Raw genomic sequence first — 18,844 nt, 5'->3', positions numbered from 1 at the left:
ATGACCTCAAGGACGACCTCAAGGACAACGTCTAGGACGACGCCTAGGACGACCTCTCGGACGACTTCTAGGATGACCTTAAGGACGACCTCGAGGACAACGTTTAGGACGACGCTTAGGACGACTTCTAGGATGACCTCAAGGACGATGCCTAGAGATGATAACAATGAATCAGGGCCTCACTGTCTAATAATGCCAAGGAAGGGTGACTCACGCCCCTGTTTTTTTTAAATTTATTCATACTTCACCCCTCTTTTGGTTTTTATTTATTCATACTAGCCACAACCAATTCGGAGTTTTCTGTCGACATGTGAGAACGCATTTTTCCCCAGACCCTAGCGTATAGCAGCTTCACTGTAAAAAACAGCATTTTTTAGGTCTATATTTTTTTCCCAAGACCCGCACTCACGAAATTTGAGTGTGTTAAATGCGCCACCTAAAGACATTTTTGTTAAAAGTTGCAGAGCACTCCTTTCGTTAGTCTATTAATACAAACAATTTTACGCCCGAAAAGCACACAGAAACGCCCTGTAGGTAACAAGGCCGCAATGCTAGATTTTCGCAGTCACCCACCAGTGCCAGAAAGAGGCACAGATTGCACGTGTGTGCTGCAGCTGCGGTTGGCTGGGTCCCGTGTCCAATCAGTGAGGAAAAAGTCCCAGCGAAATGCAGACGCAGCACTCATGTGACGGTCTTCCATGACAGGAGTTCATTCCAAGCAGAGGCTAGGAGCCAGCAATATAACACACCCCATGTTAAGCAGGAGAGAGTGTCGACCATAACACCTTGCTGGAAGCAGGAGGTAAACACGGGAGCAGAGCATGGAAAATCGTAAGCGCCGACGGCAGTGCTCTCGAGAGAAAGAATGACAGAGAGCGACAGAAGAGTGGAGAAAGAAAGCAGACAATAGGTTGGGTGTGCTCGTTCTGCAGCGACCACTTGCCTTGTTTAAGAGCTTGTCAATTAAATTTTTTTTTTATAATCTGCGACGCCGGTGCTTTTTACTAAGCAAATACAAAATAAAGCTAGAAAAATTACAGGCACGTTCATTTGCCTGAACGCAATGAAATGCGGTACCTTTACAGGAACGTCGTTAGTGAAAACAATTAGGAAAGGAAATGATATGGTGGTGAAATGGTTGTAATATGCCGTGCACACATCGAAGAAGACATCAAGGACTTTGTCTAGGACGACGTCAAGGATGGCGTCGTGGACTTCTACAACGACCTCTAGGACAACCTCAAGGACACTGTCTGAGAAGACATCGAGGACGAAGTCAAGGACGGAATTTAGGACGACGTCGAGGATGACGTCCTAGAGGACGGCGTCAAAAAAGACCTCTAGAACGACCTCAAAGACGACGTCTGGGACAACCTCTAGGATGACCTCAAGGACGACGTCAAGAACGTCAGCCTCAGCTGCCGAGGCTTACAAGCTTACGTGACCGGCGCTTACGTTAATGGAGATTATGCAACCGGTACTTACGTGACATTGATTACACAACCCTGAGCTTCAGCCACGGGTGTTACAACCATTATAGAACAAGACCTTGAGGACATTACCATGAGGACATGACCTTGAGTGTGGTTGGGTCTATAAATCTACCACTTTAAAAACAATAGGTACAGATTTTGCTAGCAATGTTTTCCCACTTCTTTATGTGCATTAAAACATCGTCAGTAATCTGGGCCCATCAGGACCACCGAGGTCAGTGTCTATGCCCTGCCATTCCGAAGCAGCCACGATGCGTAACCTTTCCCAATAGTTATTATATTAACTCTATGGCTAGAAGTCATACATTTTTTTTCCGGGTCCTTTCTGCCCGCGTCAGGTCGCACGGGTTTGCAAACGACCATAGAGTGAGCGTGCGCAACCCACCAGCGGCAGCTGGGTGACGAAGTCGTGGACCTGGGCCACCTTGGCGGCCTGCTCCACCTGCTGGAAGCTGACTGGTGAAGTGGCCACGTCTAGCCCGTATGTGATGTTGTCCCAAATGCTGCGCTCCAGGAGCCCCAGCTGGGAGCTGCTGGCTACCACGTGCTGCCGCAGGTAGCCCACGTTCACTGCCCGCACGTCCAGGCCGTCCAGCGACTGGTCGGAGGGAGAGCCGATCAACGAGGTTATAGTGGGGTGTCTGTATTCTCCATATATAGAGCAAACTCTACACCAACTCATGTTTACAAAGAAGCCGGAGTGCACCTAGCGGTACATAACTGGAGTGGAATATGCGGGATGGGGTATGGGCAAGAAACGCACAGTCCTGCATCAACAAATCATTGGAATGTGATGTTGTCGGCGTCAATGTGAAACCCCGTGCTCTTTTTCTTGTTAAAGTTGTTGATACTCGGTCTTCCTAGCAATGTCTTCCGGAAGAGCTGGTGTCGGCAGACCATCACCCGAAGGCATGTGACTTGCACACTGTGCAAGGAATCGTCGCGGAGGTTACCAACGCGACCGTTGAAGACGACGACGACGAAGATGATGACATGCAAGGACTCGGAGACGTCTGCGGTTGTCGTTGTGCGCTCGCTGCAGGCAACACGTTCGAAGCATTGGATGCTCTTCGGGCTTCCGTTGCAAACATCACGCTAAACAACCAAAGTGACTTTTTGTTTCTAGCTTTCAGAAAAATTTGTTTATGAACATTGAAATAAAAAAGTTGAGTGCAAAGTGACCAAATATTTCAAGGTTGCAGAACAAAAGCAAGTTTCTCATCAGGTCTGCATCTTTATGGCTTTTGGAGCCCTTTTTCGCTAATACAATTTTTGGGTAATACGTTAGTTGTTTTTTTTTCGGTTCCCGTGAAAATTACATTAACGATATTCCACCGTATAACAAATCGTTTCTGCTGTCCCTGCCATTTTGGCAGTTGCTGAAGCCATAGAGTTATTACAGTGTAGACCACATATAATGTATGTTACGGGAGTCGCAAAAATCCGCACTACAAGCGGTACCGCGCTATAACCAAAACATCAATTTTTCAAGCCAAAATACATGCCATGAGACAACTTACCTTTGTAAAACAATTTATGTTATGTTAGATGAAAAATAAAGCTTAGTTTGAGGAAAGTCTTTATTTCACCAGACTAGTACACTTCTTTCTCAAGTGTGTCACACATTTTGAAAGAAATGAGCGACTATTGCCTGGCGCAGCCTTTTATAGCCGATTCACATGACGGGCTGATCCGCAGACGGATTGATCACGTGACGACATGTCCGCGGTTCGTTCGTTTCCCAAGCGCATCCACACGAAGGAGACGACGAGCAGACGCCAGCGAGGACGGACCCAACCTGTTCGCCACCCCACAGTGCCGCGAAACTCCAACGTGGCACCGTTGTCCAAGAAAGAAATCTACGTTTGCTACCGCGATAAAGATCGTACGCCGCTGTTACGTACAGATCGAGACAAAACACCGGGACAGGCTTCGCACCAAGTGCCACTAACTTTACTAACCCAAAGCATGACAATGACACAGGCATGGTCCTGCTCGAGAAAGCTTCGTCGTAAACGCGACGAAGTTCTGGGCTCGTGGAGGGGCGTTTGAAGATGCCTTCACACACTCCGCACTCGTGCACAACACTCAAGCACACCACATCCACAAGAGGTGTCTTGCTCAGTGAAATCATGATTGGACGTGCAAGAATTATCGCGGCGTGCTAGGCGAGTTTTGACGGGAGCTTCTTGACACGGACCCGGAGGAGTACCGAAACCTGTGTCGCGTCAGCCGGACAAAGTTTCCGGAGTTTTTTTCACTCGTGGAACCAAGAATCGCGCGACAAAATGAACCAACAAACGCACAAAACACAACGATGCGCCATTTTTGTTTTGAACGCCCAGAAGCAAAAAACCAAGAAAACGAAGAAAACCATGTACCGTTGCCAGACTAAACGCTTTCCAAGTCAATTTCCCGCCAAACGTCTGCGAGCGAAAAAGGCACTCAACATTATCAGTTTGCGCGTCCGTGGACGAGGCGCGGAGCGCAGGAATCGGTGACGTGCCGGTCACGTGGTACACAGTCCGCGGACGAAAATCGCGATTCGGTCCGTCGTGTGAATCGGCTATTAACGGCGTCGCGGGTTGCGGACGGACGTTGCGAGTGTTCAGGATTGCTAACCCTAATGACTTTTCTCCGGTGATGAAAACGCGTGAAAATTCACATCCTTTATACGGTACGCGCCAGTAATACCTTCAACTTGAGCACAGGCATGAAATGCTCCAAGTAAAAAATCCGGGCTATGCTCGAAAACACATGTGCTTAGAAAGCACCACTGTAGTCGATGTAAACAAACACGACGACACGGGCGTTTCTGCCGTCTTGAGAGTGCCGCCACGACATCGCCGCACGAGTATGTGGATCTTTCTTTCTGGTACGTGCTGGGTTATCATAGCGACACACAACGAAAATTCACAGTCAAGGATAGCGCTTTTATGCGGAACGATGAGCTTCCACCACGCCGTCTACGTCGACGATCACAACCGACGCCATGTTTGCGGATAGAAGAAGCCATGACCAACTGAAGAAGCTGCCCCGCGACCGGCATGCAACGCGCGCGAACACTTTTCCTCGACCTGCGATTGGTTTGTCGTTGCGGTTCTTTCCAACGCAGCGGAGGGACGCACGCACGTGAACGACACGTGCGTGAGTCCCTCCGTCGCTATGGCAACTGAAGCTTCTCTCTTCGCTTCTCCCCGCTTCTTCGAGCAACCTCCTTGCCCCGCGAGTGCCGCTTGCGGCTAGTGCCGTTAGTTATCTTGGTTATCTAGTGTCGCACAGGGAAGCGTGCTCGCTGCGCCGGTCGGCACGGTCGGCAGGCTGTTTCAGAAACCGCACTATAACCGGTATTTCCCTTCGCGCGCCTGCATTCTAAGCGGTATGTAATTACATGGAGTTCTATGGGAGGCAAACCGGTGGTTGAAAAAAAGCCGCGTTATACCCGGTCCTGCACTATAAGCGGTTACGTAAGTGGTCTATACTGTATAATGTACGTTGGAGGTTCAACTGGCACTAGTGTCTATGCGTCTTCTGTGACGCAATTTGAAGCAGAGAGCAACCAGTCTACTTTTGCAGTGCTCCTGTGCATTCCTATGGGAAAATGCGCGTGCATTTTGTCTCTTCTCCAGAAAATAACACAGAACACGTTGGTTATTTGGGTCGTACCAAATAGTATGTACCTTGATTAGCACTGTAACAGTGCAATTGCTTTAGTTAGCGCATTTTTCTTCATCGGTGAACAATGTTTAACTTCGCTACATTTCAGTCCCAACATGTGTTTGCAGCAGGTGTGTAAAAACAAGCTACGATTCTAAGCAAAATAACAATCGAAAGGAATATAGAGCGTGTTCAAGACTCGCCAGCACTCCGGTGACGCTTATATATTGCTAATATGCCAGTCTTGTCCCTATATGAAAATGACCCCTTCTTGCATCTTTACGAGCATGTTAAAAACATTTAAAAGGTAAAGAACAAAGTACATGGGCTATGAAAAGTGTCTCTTTGTATTGTCTTCTCTGCCGGGCAGCTTTTATCGGGCACTTGTCTAAGATTTTAAGGGTGGGGGTGATATTTTGAACATAGAACAAACATCTTCGCTCATAGCAGAAAGAATAAGGCGGTACTACTTATTTAAAGTCAAATATATTGCGTGGCCTTCAATTTATTTTGATCGTACATGCACGGGTAGTTACTGATCCAGTGTTACTGTGTAGTTCTTGCTGTCTCCCTTTGTTTCCAGACGTCCTTCATTCGTTTGGCACGTCCCTCATGCTGAAAAGTGCCGATGTCCTGTTCGCGCCAACAGTGTCCGACAGTGCACATAAATACACGTACGAAGCCGTTTCAGCACAGTTTTTAATGCGATGAATTTGAAAGAAAAACGCCCTAACTGACCAATTATTTTGTTGGCGTGACTGAGAGATGTTCCAAGCTACCTAGTACGTACAAATTATTTGAGATATTCAGGGGTGGAAGCGGGCTAGAGCCTTTTGTATCAGGGCTGGGAGCAGCAAAAGTCCCACTTTGGAGTAGTTTTGGAGCAGTAAAACGCTCGCTTTAGAGCAGCTCGGGAGCAGCAAAAATAAGTTTTGTAGCCGTCGAAGTAGGTTTTGCAGCAGGTCACGGAGGTCAAACAAATGTCTAAAAGTGATTTGTTGTTTCTAAATGTGAAAATGTAGCAAAAATATATGCATGCACATCCCAGAATAATTTTCAAGCAACATACATACACACATTTCTATTTCTATTGCATTGAAATATGGAATATTGGCAATTTATGCAAAGGAAAGGCTTTGAGAACCATTCCGGCAGCAGGCAGAGTCATGATAGACTTTATATGGGAGGCCCCGACAATAAAAGCCTAGCTTGAGCCACGCCAGTACAAAACCGTCTACTTAATAGACCAATTGTAAACATGTATCCATAAAACTAAACCACTGCAAGGTGTCAGATAAACTACCTTCGCTGACTACAGTTTTTGTTTAATAAAGAATACACATGTTCAATCACTATTTAAAAAGCCCTATATCAAGTTTAGTAACAAAATACAAGGCTACTGACATTTGACAAAAATTCAGATGCAAAATAAAATGTGTATTTTTTATCTTTAGACTACCACAGTCACTCGTACATATGCAGCTTTAAGCATCGACTAGAAGAGCAACGCAACCTTATGTACTCCATAAAATGCTGTGCATTGCGTGTCTCCATAAAAAAATTAAGGTACCACAACATGTCTCAGAATGAAGCACTCCTTGCTGACCTGTTTTCATTAAATACAAATGTTCTTAATCCCTGTTCATAAAATACAGTAATCCCTACACCCAAGTTAACATACAAAGCTATATCTATATTACTTTGGATGGAAAAATATATTGTCTTAAAGATATCACAGCCACTAATACATATGCAGCATAAACACTGACTAGAAGAGCCCACAGGCTCCATGTTCAAAAAAAAGGGGTTGTGACTAAGCTGAATCTGTGTAATTTAGGAACAACTGAAGTTCACCTTTTTTTTCACAGTTTGAAGAGCAGAGTCAATTTCTTTTATGCGCTCGAGTACTCTGGGCAGTTTAGAGTTCACATCTCTTAGCAGGAGGTGTCCACTCCCCACCTTGTCCATGTCCTTAACTGCCTCACCCTTGCTTATGAGTTCTTGTGCACTCAGTAGAAGTGCTTTAAGAGAAGACAGTTTGAACGAGACTGAAAATGAGATGTAGCTGATGAGGCGCTGATCCCTGCGGGGCAGGCTGCCTTCTTACGTGACAAAAAGCCCACCAACTTCTCTCTACCCTACCCTACCCAACCCCAACCCCCCAACCCCCCCCCCCCCCCCCCCCCCAACCCCCCCCCCCCCCCCCCAACCAGATACACCTATACCCGAAACTTATACGAGTAGGGTGGCTATAACAAGTTAAGGTACGTTCTTGACAGGAATCGGCAGCGCGGGAGTGTTCTACGGCATTTCTGATGTCACCCCCACTCCTCCACGCTAAAGGAAAGAAACAAAAAAGTGTGTAGCACTGCCAATTAACCAACTCGCTTAAGATCGCGGGTATTGTTTTCGCTAGTGGTCTGACGGCGGGAGACACCGCACTACAGCGTGCACATTCGCGCACACAATGATGGTTTTGGTTTCGTTTTGATAAGAAAAATTGAGCTCGAAAACGGATGTGCCTGTGCTCGCGATTCTTCACGGCTAAGCGTCCAAATATGGTAGGCTACCAAATAACAGGTAAAGCTAGTAAAGACCACTTACTTCTGCTCATGTTAATGGCCAAGGTAGCCCACCGGTGCCGAGGCACCAACTCCCACGATCACGGCAAATCGGGACCACGGGCAACTGCATGCGCGCTCCAACCGCGCCAACCAACTATGCCCGAAACCAAACCGATGTGTTTGTTTATCAAGCTCTTTGTAGTAAAAAACGACATCGCACTCTCGATGAACTAAAATCGGCGCCTCGCCCTGAGGTTAGACATGGTTCGGAGCCCCAGTCGAGTTGGTACGAGTCACCCGCAGTGACACCTAAGCAAAAGTACACACCACATGGAGGCACGTGTCCAACCGTTTTTTCGCAAAATTTAGAGAAAACACACAAAAAAAAAAAAAAAAAAAAAGTTGAAATTGGCGTTTTGGAGCAGGCTGGCGCAGGGAAGGGAGTTGGCGCAGGGTGGCGCAATTGGCGCAGCGCTTCCACTCCTGGATATTTGCTCTTATGATCGAGCGCAGGGAGAAAATGCACTCACTTTTTCCCATAGAAATGCATTACCGGAAGTCAATTTTCGGCTGGTTGCTGTCTGCTTCAATTTGCGTCAGCACACTAGCGCCTCTTGAACCTCTAGCGTACATTATAATAACTCTATGACTGAAGAATACCAACCAGACCAACTGCTTGCCACATGACAAAACTACTCTTCGGCAAATTATCCGGCACGTAAGCTGGAAGTCCCTTGAGAGGGCACCACTCACCACCTGTCCACTCTGGGGATCATAGAAGCGCAGGAGCAGGTCTACCAGAGTTGACTTGCCGCATCCGGTGGGCCCCACCAAGGCCAGCATCTCTCCGGGATTCAGCTCCAGGTCCAGGCCTTGGAGTACGGGCAGCTCCGGGCGGCTCGGGTACGAGAACTGGACCGCTTTCAGCACGACACGGCCCTTCACCTCCTGCAGGATCGGGAGCAAGAGAGACGGCCTTTTTGGTAACAAAATGCGAAAATGAAACTTCGTGCAAGCCAATCAAATTTCACTGGTAGTTCAAACTTCCAACTTTTTCCACATTCTCATCGAGCACCAAGCGTTAAAGCATGAACTGTAAAGACTGAGCGAAGAGACGAAACTGATCTGGACAAAGGTGGACAACTCTGATTGGTGCATAGTCGATTTTTGCATGATTCTTGAATGACAAATGTAGCAGCTGCAATGCATTTAAAAATCCGAGAAGATATCTTCTTTGCATCTGCAGGTAGGAAAGTAAAATGTTTGCATGATTTCTTCAACTCAAATACTAGTTTCTTGCACTTTACTGGTGTCGCTAGAAGTCTGCTACAACTGCTATTGACTTGCCGAAACTTGCTTCAGATGTCTCTATGTCCTTTGCAGCTTTTAGTGTTTGACACTGGCTCATACGAGTAGGGCACTGAAGCTGCAGTGCCAACAGTTAGTGCAGCTGAATCTAATGTATCCGTCTCTTCACCTTTTATTATTCTAGTGCCAGGTTTTAGTAACAAGCTTGCAGATTCATAATAGTGCACGCAGAGTTGCAAACACAGATGCCATATTTCACGCCCACCTATGCACCCCTCGTGCACAGGAGCGTCAGACTGCAGGAAGAAGCTGGTCAAGCTATCTTGCCAATGTAAATGCAGAGTCTCAATTTGAAAAGGGTATAGACTATAATGCAGTCACTCAAGAGTGATGTAGCTCGTGTCACTTTTCTTTAAAGGGATACTGAATCAAAACTTGAAATATACAGAAAACATCAAGAAATAAGTCAAATGGGATCAGCTAAACCTCTAATTGATAATCGCATAATTGTATTTTAAGCAGATAACTATATTTCTTGTTCTAAACGACGGGAACAACAGTATTTCAGCGAGCGCTTCAATATCAGCCATTGAAGAGCGCGATGCGTCTCGGGAGACCCGGCCAGTTCTTGACGTCACTGGGCCCTGAAGGGCCAAGCGTACCATAGTTAGATGCTTTGCCACTTGGAGGAATCAACGTGTTACAATCTCACTTAGTGTAAGTACCTGAGGGCTGTAGAATATCACGGGGCCGGCGCAGCTAGCAATGCTGCCGACCTCCGGACATAAAGCAAGTTGAGCGGCGCAAACGCGGATGGTGCCACCATCAAGGTGTACAGCAGCGCTCGTGTGGTGGGAGGCGCTAATAACTAAAAAATAGAAAAAACAGTAATGAATCAAACTTCATCTAGCTCTAGTTTTAACTGCATATTATTTCACTAAATACAAAATATACATTTCTAAAAATATATTAAATTTTTTTTTTTTTTAATTTGTGTCAACATCACATTTTTTAAATATTGTCTTTTTCCGTTTTTTGTGCTTCTAAAACTAAACCACTGCCTGCGCGCCAGCACTCTGCACGCTTTGAAACCAGTGGATCATTGCGGTATGGCTTCCATGCGTCTGCTCGGTGCTTTCGCTCACCTTCGGTGCGTCGACGCGTCGATAATAGCTCTGCACAAGCTTCGGACTTTCGAGCGAGTATAAAGTTCTTCGTGTCTTTGAACACCTCATTCGTGCGGTTATGCAAAATGGTGTGCAAGCAGCGTCGGGGACAAGAAGCACCCGTTCGTTCAGATCCCAACTGACAACGGTGAGATTGAAATAATTCACCCCGATTAAAACTTTTTCTAAGCTGATCTTCCAGCCTCAAATTGCACCATTTGAGGGTTTTGTACTTTTTAGACAATTGAATACTATATCGTTTCATTTTTTAACTTCACAAAATACCACCGTGATTTCATCGTATATTGCACACATATCAGCGAGCATTTTTAGCACGTGGTTCTGTGGATGAAGACCGTCCGGCAATTTAAGATTTGCTGGCGCAATCTCCCCTCCTCTACCTCTCGTCAATGTCTTGCACAGTGGTGTGAATGCCCATCGAGTAAATTGTAGTTTTAGGCATTTTCTTGTTTCTTGCACATAAAATAGCAACATTTGCCTTATGTGTTCCTTTTTGTGTCCATACAGATTTTCAAGGTACGAAAATCACTTCAACAAGCCTTTAGGGACAGGGAACCCCAATAAACAAAAGGTAGTGTCCAGGGTCACTTTTTTTTGTGAAGTGCACTTGATTGCAGTGGCCAACCAATCAAGCTAAATATGTAACCAGCATGCTAGGCTCTGTCATAGTGATCTATGCAGTCCAATCTACGGTCAACTGTAATGTAAAACGAGAATGGCTTGGGCAGTGGCGTCACGAGGGTCAGCGGCACCCGGGGCGATAGCCCGTCGCGAAGTCCACTCACTGTTGCCACAAAGGGCCGAAATGTATCGTTTGAGCAGCTGGGTAATTCTCGAAAGTCTAAAAGAACCGCTTATATCAGCTCAAGTTAGTGCGAAGTTCAGAATGTGATCCAACAGGGGCATGCCGGTGAAAGAAACTCCCCGTGGAAGGTTTCTGCAGTCGTTCACACTGCAAAGCCCTATCTTGGTCTCAGCAAACGCTACACACTTTTGTTTAGTCGAACTGCACAGTGGCTGCGCTCGTCCTCTTGTCGTGGTTCATTGTTGCCCCAGTCGCCCGTCAGGGTCTCGCACGTCTCGCCGGTCTTGCTTTCACGCCAGACAGAGAGGACGCAGTTCTCCGGTGCGCAAAGCTGGGACATTGTGCACCACGTCTGGTCCTCGGGTTCTGTTTGATCGAACTTTCCAGATGCATGATCGATCGCGATGAGCTCATCGCGGTACGTCGTCTGCTCGGTCTGCCCCTCAGTGCCTCACTTCCTTGGCCTTGCCTTCTCTTCGCTCACATAAACCCTACCGACAGAAGCGAGCGCGACGCTACGGCCACATCTCATACAACCAACCATTAACTCGCATGTGACAGAGTCACGTGCACCCCACGTGGGTTCAACTATAGTTTAAACTTGTTCTGGCTGGGCATAAATATTTTAATACTCACCTAACCAGGCAGATTTTTTGCCAAAATGTTTACTTTTCAACTCTTTAATGGTCTAGGTGATGAGTCAGTAAGCTCAAAATGTGCACAGAAATGGATATCACTAAACTGATACCGATGCTAACACCGGTATCTCGGTGTGACAATGCGGCAATCTTAGCCATTTGTTTCTGGAACAAAATTAGTTTGCTATATATATGTAGTCACTGACAAGGCGAGAACGGCAGGAAAAGCTTCACTTGTCCCGCCTGCAGCACCAGATTCCTACTTTCGTCAACAGCGTTTTGTGCAGCTCGATCGTGTGCACGTAGCCAAAGCACTCCGGAAAGCACAAAGCCCGTGCTGGAGGTTGGGCGTTTTAAAGACATGCCCCGCAATTCTCATTCCACCAGCGACTACGAAACAGATCAACATAACAGCGAACTGACAGCCCAAAACCGCAACGATTGAGCGTCGCATTTTTCCGGTCGTCGAGCAACTCCAGCCACCCCCTGGCAACGGGAAGGATCCATAAATGTCGCGGCAGAGCCGACTTACTGGCCTGACGCCGCCGTCCGAGTACCCGTCGATCTCGGTCTCGGCCTCGAGCAGGCTGAAGACAAGCCCTGCCGAGAGCCTGGCCCTCAGGTAGTCTGGCAACATAGACGTCCACTGCCCCACCGACACCGCGCTGAACGCCATGGTGAAGAAGACCCTGTGCACACGTCGAGAGGCCGCAATGTTGCGCTGTTGCGAAATCCCCGTTGTGCGCATTCAGTCTCTAACAACTGTAAAGGCTTGTTCACACACTTGCGACCTCTTAGAAGCTGGTGCCTTGGAACCTCTTAATATCTCTTAGACCGAGAAGACACACTGGCACCATCTATTGGGTAGCAGTGTAAACTTGGCGGTCCGGCATATGTTCTACTTCTCTTGCACATTATCCTTTCTTTCTTGGCTTGAAAAACTTTTGCCAACGTTATAAACGAGCCTTTTTTATAGGTATTACGCACATTTGACCTCGGAAATCCCGCAAAACCTTCGCTCTTGTGAAATGCAGTTCCAGCGTTACCGCATACATGGCACCAGCGTGCCAGTGTGTTCTCTCTTCCTAAGAAATTTTAAGAGGTTTCAACAGGTCTCGTCTCTCTCGGTCATACTCAGTTGCAAGAGAGTGAACGGGCCTTAACTGGAAGCTGCACGTTTTTGTTTATACAGTTGTGTTTCGTTAATACGAATACCCCGCTATAGAGGCAACATTTCTGGTAGGGAACCGGGTAAATATGAACATTTTTGTCCCATTATTTGGATGACTCTAATTATGGATGATTTTTGGGGGAATGGAGGCAACCATATTAATGAGACACGACTGTATAAGAACACCTTCCAAGTTATAGGGATCTAGCGAGCGGCTCCAAGATTTGGCTTAGATATGCAAGACGTGGCATTTATATAGTGCTCTGCAAATGGTGTCTCCTGCGAATGCCTGGTATTGATTCTTTATTGTTTACGCTTGTCAGCATGTGCTGACTTCCTAAGAAGGTTCACACTTTCCACTCTAGGGTCTTTGTGACCAAATGCACAGCATGTCTACCAGCTTATTAATGTTCTAATTTTATTTCAGTCCTTTTAAAACGCTTTATTTTCTAGGGCTCAATATTTCGTGAATTTTCCGTAGTGCAGGTTCTGGGAATAGTTCGAGGCCCCAAAATTTTACGATGAGGAGTGCTATATCCTACATATTTTCGCCTGAGGGGTGATGTATTTGCATGATTCATTTCCCACAACTTTTTCTTAAATTGCAAAATTTAAAACATCAAGATTTTCACTAAAATGAAGTTGTTTATATTATTAGTTTACTTGTCACTTGGCTGTTGTTTTGTTCTTATCTGCAAACCAAGCATTTGCCTGCTTGATTGTTGTAATTTTTTTTCTTGCTTCAACCGTTTTTTTTTTATTACATTGCTTTTGTTGTTTTCGCTTCGACAGCTGGGTTCTACATGATTTTTTGGGAGAACACGGCAGAATTTGTAAATACAGTAAAACCTCGTTATAACAAAATGGGATATAACAAACTAATGGATATAACAAAGCAATCATAATTCCCCTTGCTTGCTAACAGTGGGAAGAAATGGACATTGGCTTTTAACAAACTAATGGTTATAACGAAATAATTACAACCGCTCCTTCAACTTTGTTATAACGAGGTTTTACTGTAAATAATTAAATAAAAATGCTAAGCCACTTGAATTCCAGTTTCAACCAATGCAGAGTGCAAGTTCGTCTGCTTCTTTTGCAGGGGCTGTGGTAATGTCAGAACGCTGAGCTCTGATTGGCTCTAATTAAAGATAGTGGGTAAACCTCAAGGCAGCTTGCTCCGAGGTCTACTCACTATTGTTCAACCAGAACCAATCAGACTGCGGTGTTCCGACATCACCACAACCACTGCCAAAGAAGCAGACAAACTTGCATTTTGCATTGCCTTGTTCTGTCTGTCTACCTACAACTGCCATTTTATGAGACAGCAGTACGCATGTGCAAATAGTGGGCTTAGAGTTTAAGCAAATTCGAAGCAAATAGTGGTTTTGGCCAAATATTTACAAATTGAATATAAAAGAGCTTCTCCTAGCCTTCCACTACTAAACAAAAAGCCAGCTTAACCCATGAAGGTTGTTCCCAAGCGTTCATTTGTCTATTTATAAGCTACTATGATCTATAAATGTAATGTCTTTTATTTACTGCTGTGCTACCACACCCTGTAATTGCTTTATTGTGAACATTGAACAATGTATCTTTCCTACCTTGGCTACGCCATGGCTGCCAGTAGTATAAACAAATAAATAAAAGTAAAAAAAACGTGAAGTTTAATGTATGTATATTTATGAACTGTGAGCTCAAGAAGTCTAATACCTACATTGGGATGGCAAGAAATTATGCATCTGACATAAAATTATACTTAGAGGGATGCCCATCTATACCTAATCAAGGGGATTTATATTTCTTGCTATATGCAAATATCATTTTATCAAGCTCGAATTAAAAAAAAAGACAACCACGAATGATTACTACAGGTTGTCAGGGCAATTATGCCTAACATGCACTCTTGCATAATAGCCACGGTTTATATTTATAAAATTTTACTGCAATGTAGATGTCAATATTTACAAATTTTTTTTTTCTAAATACACCAGGTGCCTGCATACATTATCCTGCCTTGAAAGTGTATTTTTCTCCTAAGAACGCAACATCGACATTCATATTATTCAAAGCATTGATCATGGCGGGTTAGCCCCGTTGAGTGCACTTCCTACCGAGCACCGGTGCACTGTGGGGAAGCAACAACAGCAGAAGCGAGCTCCGCGGATGTTGCTTCTCTGCAGTGCACCGGCGCTCGGTAACAAGCGCGCTAAACGGGGCCAACCCGCTGCGATCAACACTTAGAAGAATGCGAATATCGCAGTTCTAGCCGAAGCGAATGTTGAATAGTGCATTAGAAAATTTGAATATTCGCACAATCCTAGAAAGCAGTATACTAACATTCTAGACTTTGCTTTATATTTAATGCGCAAGAAAAGCACTACAGTCCGAATTTGCTCGTAAAAAACAACCGATCAAGGTTTCTACCTCATACCTCCATGTATATAACTGCACAGCAAGACTAGAGCATCGTTATAAATATCACTCTATGACAGTGGCTTGTTGGACAAGCCGCCAAAAAGCCGGTTGGTGAAGCGTAATTTGGGGAGAGACGTCTCCAACCTGTAGACGTTGGTGGCGTCCATCTCCCCCCTGGAGACGAGGAACGCACCCAGGCGGAAGGCACAGCCGTACACTAGGAACATGATGCCCTGGGAGAAAGCGAAGGACAGGGCAAACAGCACGTTCCGCTTCTTGGCTTCCCTGCGCAAGACGGGGCAGGAGGTTGGTTGTCAACGGCGCAACAAAAGCTGCTCTAACTGCACGACCTATACCTGGTTCTTCGTAAATTACATTTACTTGAAAATAGCCCTCATATATAAAATTAGTCCACAAACAGCTTTCTTGTGGGGGGGGGGGGGGGGTAGCAAATCGTCACAATTCACGAAAGGCGTCGACTGATGAGTCATCGATGGTTCTCAATTCCACCTGTGCTAGAATATTACCACATCCAATTCCAGCACCCCTGTCGTAGCATAGATAGTGTACTAGGGCCTCTGCACAGTAAAGACTGATACGTTGAATATGTGGATATTATACAGGGTTTTTCTCAAAACGTGAGCCAAATCGTTTCTGCAAAAGATATGCATTGCACAAAAAAAAGGTTGATGCCGTAGTGGTCTCTACCAAAGGGCCCATTAAGAAAGATTATTAGTGTTCAGTGTAATTATGTCATTCATTTCTTTTTAGCAATCAAATTTCTAATTATTAATTCCAATGGTATGGTTTTCATTATAACTTTATGCGAATAATCTGAAACTGCTAAATCCACTCACATTACAATGCTATAAGACACGCGCAGCATTTCATGGCGCTCCGAAAATTAACTCACTTTTGACGCGTTTCTAGGTTTCGGTTTCTTATTGGAGCACATCTCCGCACCAGATATCCCGCTTCCCGTGGCCAAACATGCAACATGCATGTGCTGCCACACATCGCATGTAGAGGTGCGCCTTCACACTAGCATCGACGTCAAAAAGGCGAAGCACTTTATGTGGCAGTCTGGAGGCTTTCTTCTACATGCGATGTGTGGTGGCACAAGCATGTTGCATGTTTAGGTCACAAGGAGCAAGATTGCTGGCACGGAGGTGCGCTCCAATAAGAAACCAAAACCTAGAAATGTGTCAAAATTGAGCCATTTTACGGAACGCCGTGAAATGCTACATGTTCCTCATATCATTGTAATGTGGATGGTTCTAGTAGTTTTCAATGATTCACGTCAAGTTTCTCATTGAAAACATACCTTTAAAATTATTAATTAAAAATGTAATTACTAAAAAGTAATCCCTTACTTAATTATACTGATATAATTATACCAATATAATTATATCATTTTCCATTTTAGTACAGGAATTCGAAATACTGGTATTGATGCACCGAGGGTTTAATGCTGAGAAGCTGGCTTTGTAATAGAGAGCTTCAAGGCTACATCTTTTACGCCGAAACTTAAGTAGTGTCCTGTCATTTGTTTTGACTCTTTATCTGAGTTGCAATGATTGGTTCTCGCTTGCTTGCTGGGAAAAACAGATGCAACAGCTGTATATAAACGGTGGCAGCAAGAACAAAAATATATAAAAAGGCGGGACAGGTAGCTTAAACTTCCCGAGGGTCGGTTGCTCGTTAATCTCCACACCAAAAGCCTTTGCACGAAAGCTTGCATTTTTGTTTTGCCGAGTGATGTTGAGGATAAGAGGCAGTGTTCATCTCAGGAGCATACTCACAGGAAAGGCAGGAGCAGGTGGCTCACAAACAGGCCGAAAAAGGTGGGCTCCAGGTTGAGCTCTTGGACCGCACGGATGTTCTCCAGGCTCTCTGTGGTCACCTGAACAAGCCACGCATGGGTACGGTGTAATGAGGAGGTAAAGGGCAGCAAAGGTCGAGGCAGAGCCCTTCAATGCACTGCTGGTCACGAAAATTCGGCCAAAGTTTGGTACAAGGTCAAAAGCTGCCACTAGGTGAGCCACTTCTCGTCCCAGTCTTGGGGTTTTCAGTCAAATGCTTAACCACCAACAGCTCGTTTGCGCCCTAACCTTTTGTTCATTTATTTGTTATGCCATTTTATTTTAAACTTCGTTCTTTTTAATGTAATGTTGGACACGTCTTGGATTTTTTGCTTCATCCAGTCCTGTACACGTTACTCGAAAAACGTAACTGATTACAATTACAATTAATCTTGCTTAAAAAGTATTCCATTAGATTACTCGATTACTTGAAAAGTAATTGACTGTTACTTGAAGAGGTAACCGTTATTTCTCAGATTACTTCCGATTCTAAAAACTTCAGTTTTCCACTGTTTATACAAGTAATTGGATTACTGGTAATGAGTACCATTCTGGCTTCATCCCAGAAACTGTTCAAATGCAAACGCCGAACGCCCGCAACCGGCGTTCACATTCTAACGGTCAGTAGTGACAACCGCAGTAGAGACAAAGTAAGCTAGTTAGCACCCACTAATTGGAGGTAGAATGTCGAGCTCACAATCAAAGAGTCGTGGGCTCGATTCCCATTGGGGCACATTTGGAATTTCGTTCCTTCTTCTCAATTTACCACTCTTTTGTCCCCCTTGAAGTACAAGTTACACATTTGGTGGCGGTTTTCGTGGCGTTCCATCACACTCTAGTCGAGGACCCCGGTCCACATTCTGCGTGAAAAATGGCAGATGCTGGGTGCACCTGTAAGGCGTGGGACATGAGGTGCGCGTCCCTGCGTTGGCTCCCCCTCTCGACGCGCATCTGCAGTCCTCCGGCCAGGGCCAGGATGGGCACGATGGCCACCAGGGCCAGGGCCAGCTTCCAGCCGAAGACAAACGCCAGCACCAGGCTCGTCGACAGCGTGATCAGCGACGTGAACATCACAGCCAGCCGGTAGCCGGCTGCCTGCGGTGAACAGGACCTGATCCATTTCCAGGTTCGAAAAGAAACTCGATAGAGTTTCGGGGGTTTCAGACATACTACCATGCAGTTAAACTATTACGCAAAGAATTATTAACGAGGATCGATAGCGGCATCAAATGCCCCGAAGTTATATTTCTTTCTCAGATAGTATGTTCCGCAAGAGATGTTCCCACCCCTTGAGCACTGTTCCGTTGCAGTTCCCTATCTAATTGTTTTACGGACTCTTTCTTTCCACGCATGCTTGAGCTGTGGAATCGTCGAAATGGGCCTATAGATGCAAGCTTGTGTATGTGGCGTTTATTTCGGCAGTCGTCAAACTTGTTTCCAATAAGAAACAGGAGTAGGGAGCACTATGATTGTACTGTACTGCTGCATTTCCACTCCTGCAAACACCTCCAATGAAGCTCCAGTAAGTAAAAATAAATAAATAAATACATAAATCATTAAATAGATAAATACAACCACTTTTGCCAACTCATTTTGTTTGTTGCTATCACGGCACTGCGTATGATAATCAAAATGGTGGCCGACAAAGCCCCCGACATGTGGCAAAGAATTCGTGGGCTTCAATGTCTTGTTCACCTCGATGATACATAGTTTATTTTTGCGTCGAAAATGCACCATTTAC

General features: G+C 45.4%; 1 protein-coding gene across 1 annotated transcript in view; it reads right to left on the bottom strand.

The window, feature by feature from the left end:
- Positions 1–18,844, bottom strand: part of LOC8052808 (ATP-dependent translocase ABCB1) — a 107,865-nt gene that overhangs the window by 5,739 nt on the left and 83,282 nt on the right. Inside the window, exons 20-25 of the mRNA XM_029975472.4 lie at positions 17,995–18,198; positions 17,044–17,144; positions 15,386–15,526; positions 12,185–12,341; positions 8,468–8,662; positions 1,879–2,091 (exon numbers count right to left, since the gene is read on the bottom strand). Of these exons, the coding sequence (XP_029831332.2) occupies positions 1,879–2,091; positions 8,468–8,662; positions 12,185–12,341; positions 15,386–15,526; positions 17,044–17,144; positions 17,995–18,198 (1,011 nt within the window). The remainder of the gene's footprint in view (positions 1–1,878; positions 2,092–8,467; positions 8,663–12,184; positions 12,342–15,385; positions 15,527–17,043; positions 17,145–17,994; positions 18,199–18,844) is intronic.

This window comes from Ixodes scapularis, unplaced genomic scaffold (assembly GCF_016920785.2).
Source record: "Ixodes scapularis isolate PalLabHiFi unplaced genomic scaffold, ASM1692078v2 PGA_scaffold1__304_contigs__length_218370807, whole genome shotgun sequence".
NCBI lineage: Eukaryota > Metazoa > Arthropoda > Arachnida > Ixodida > Ixodidae > Ixodes > Ixodes scapularis.
This window is presented reverse-complemented; position numbering and strand designations above follow the sequence as displayed.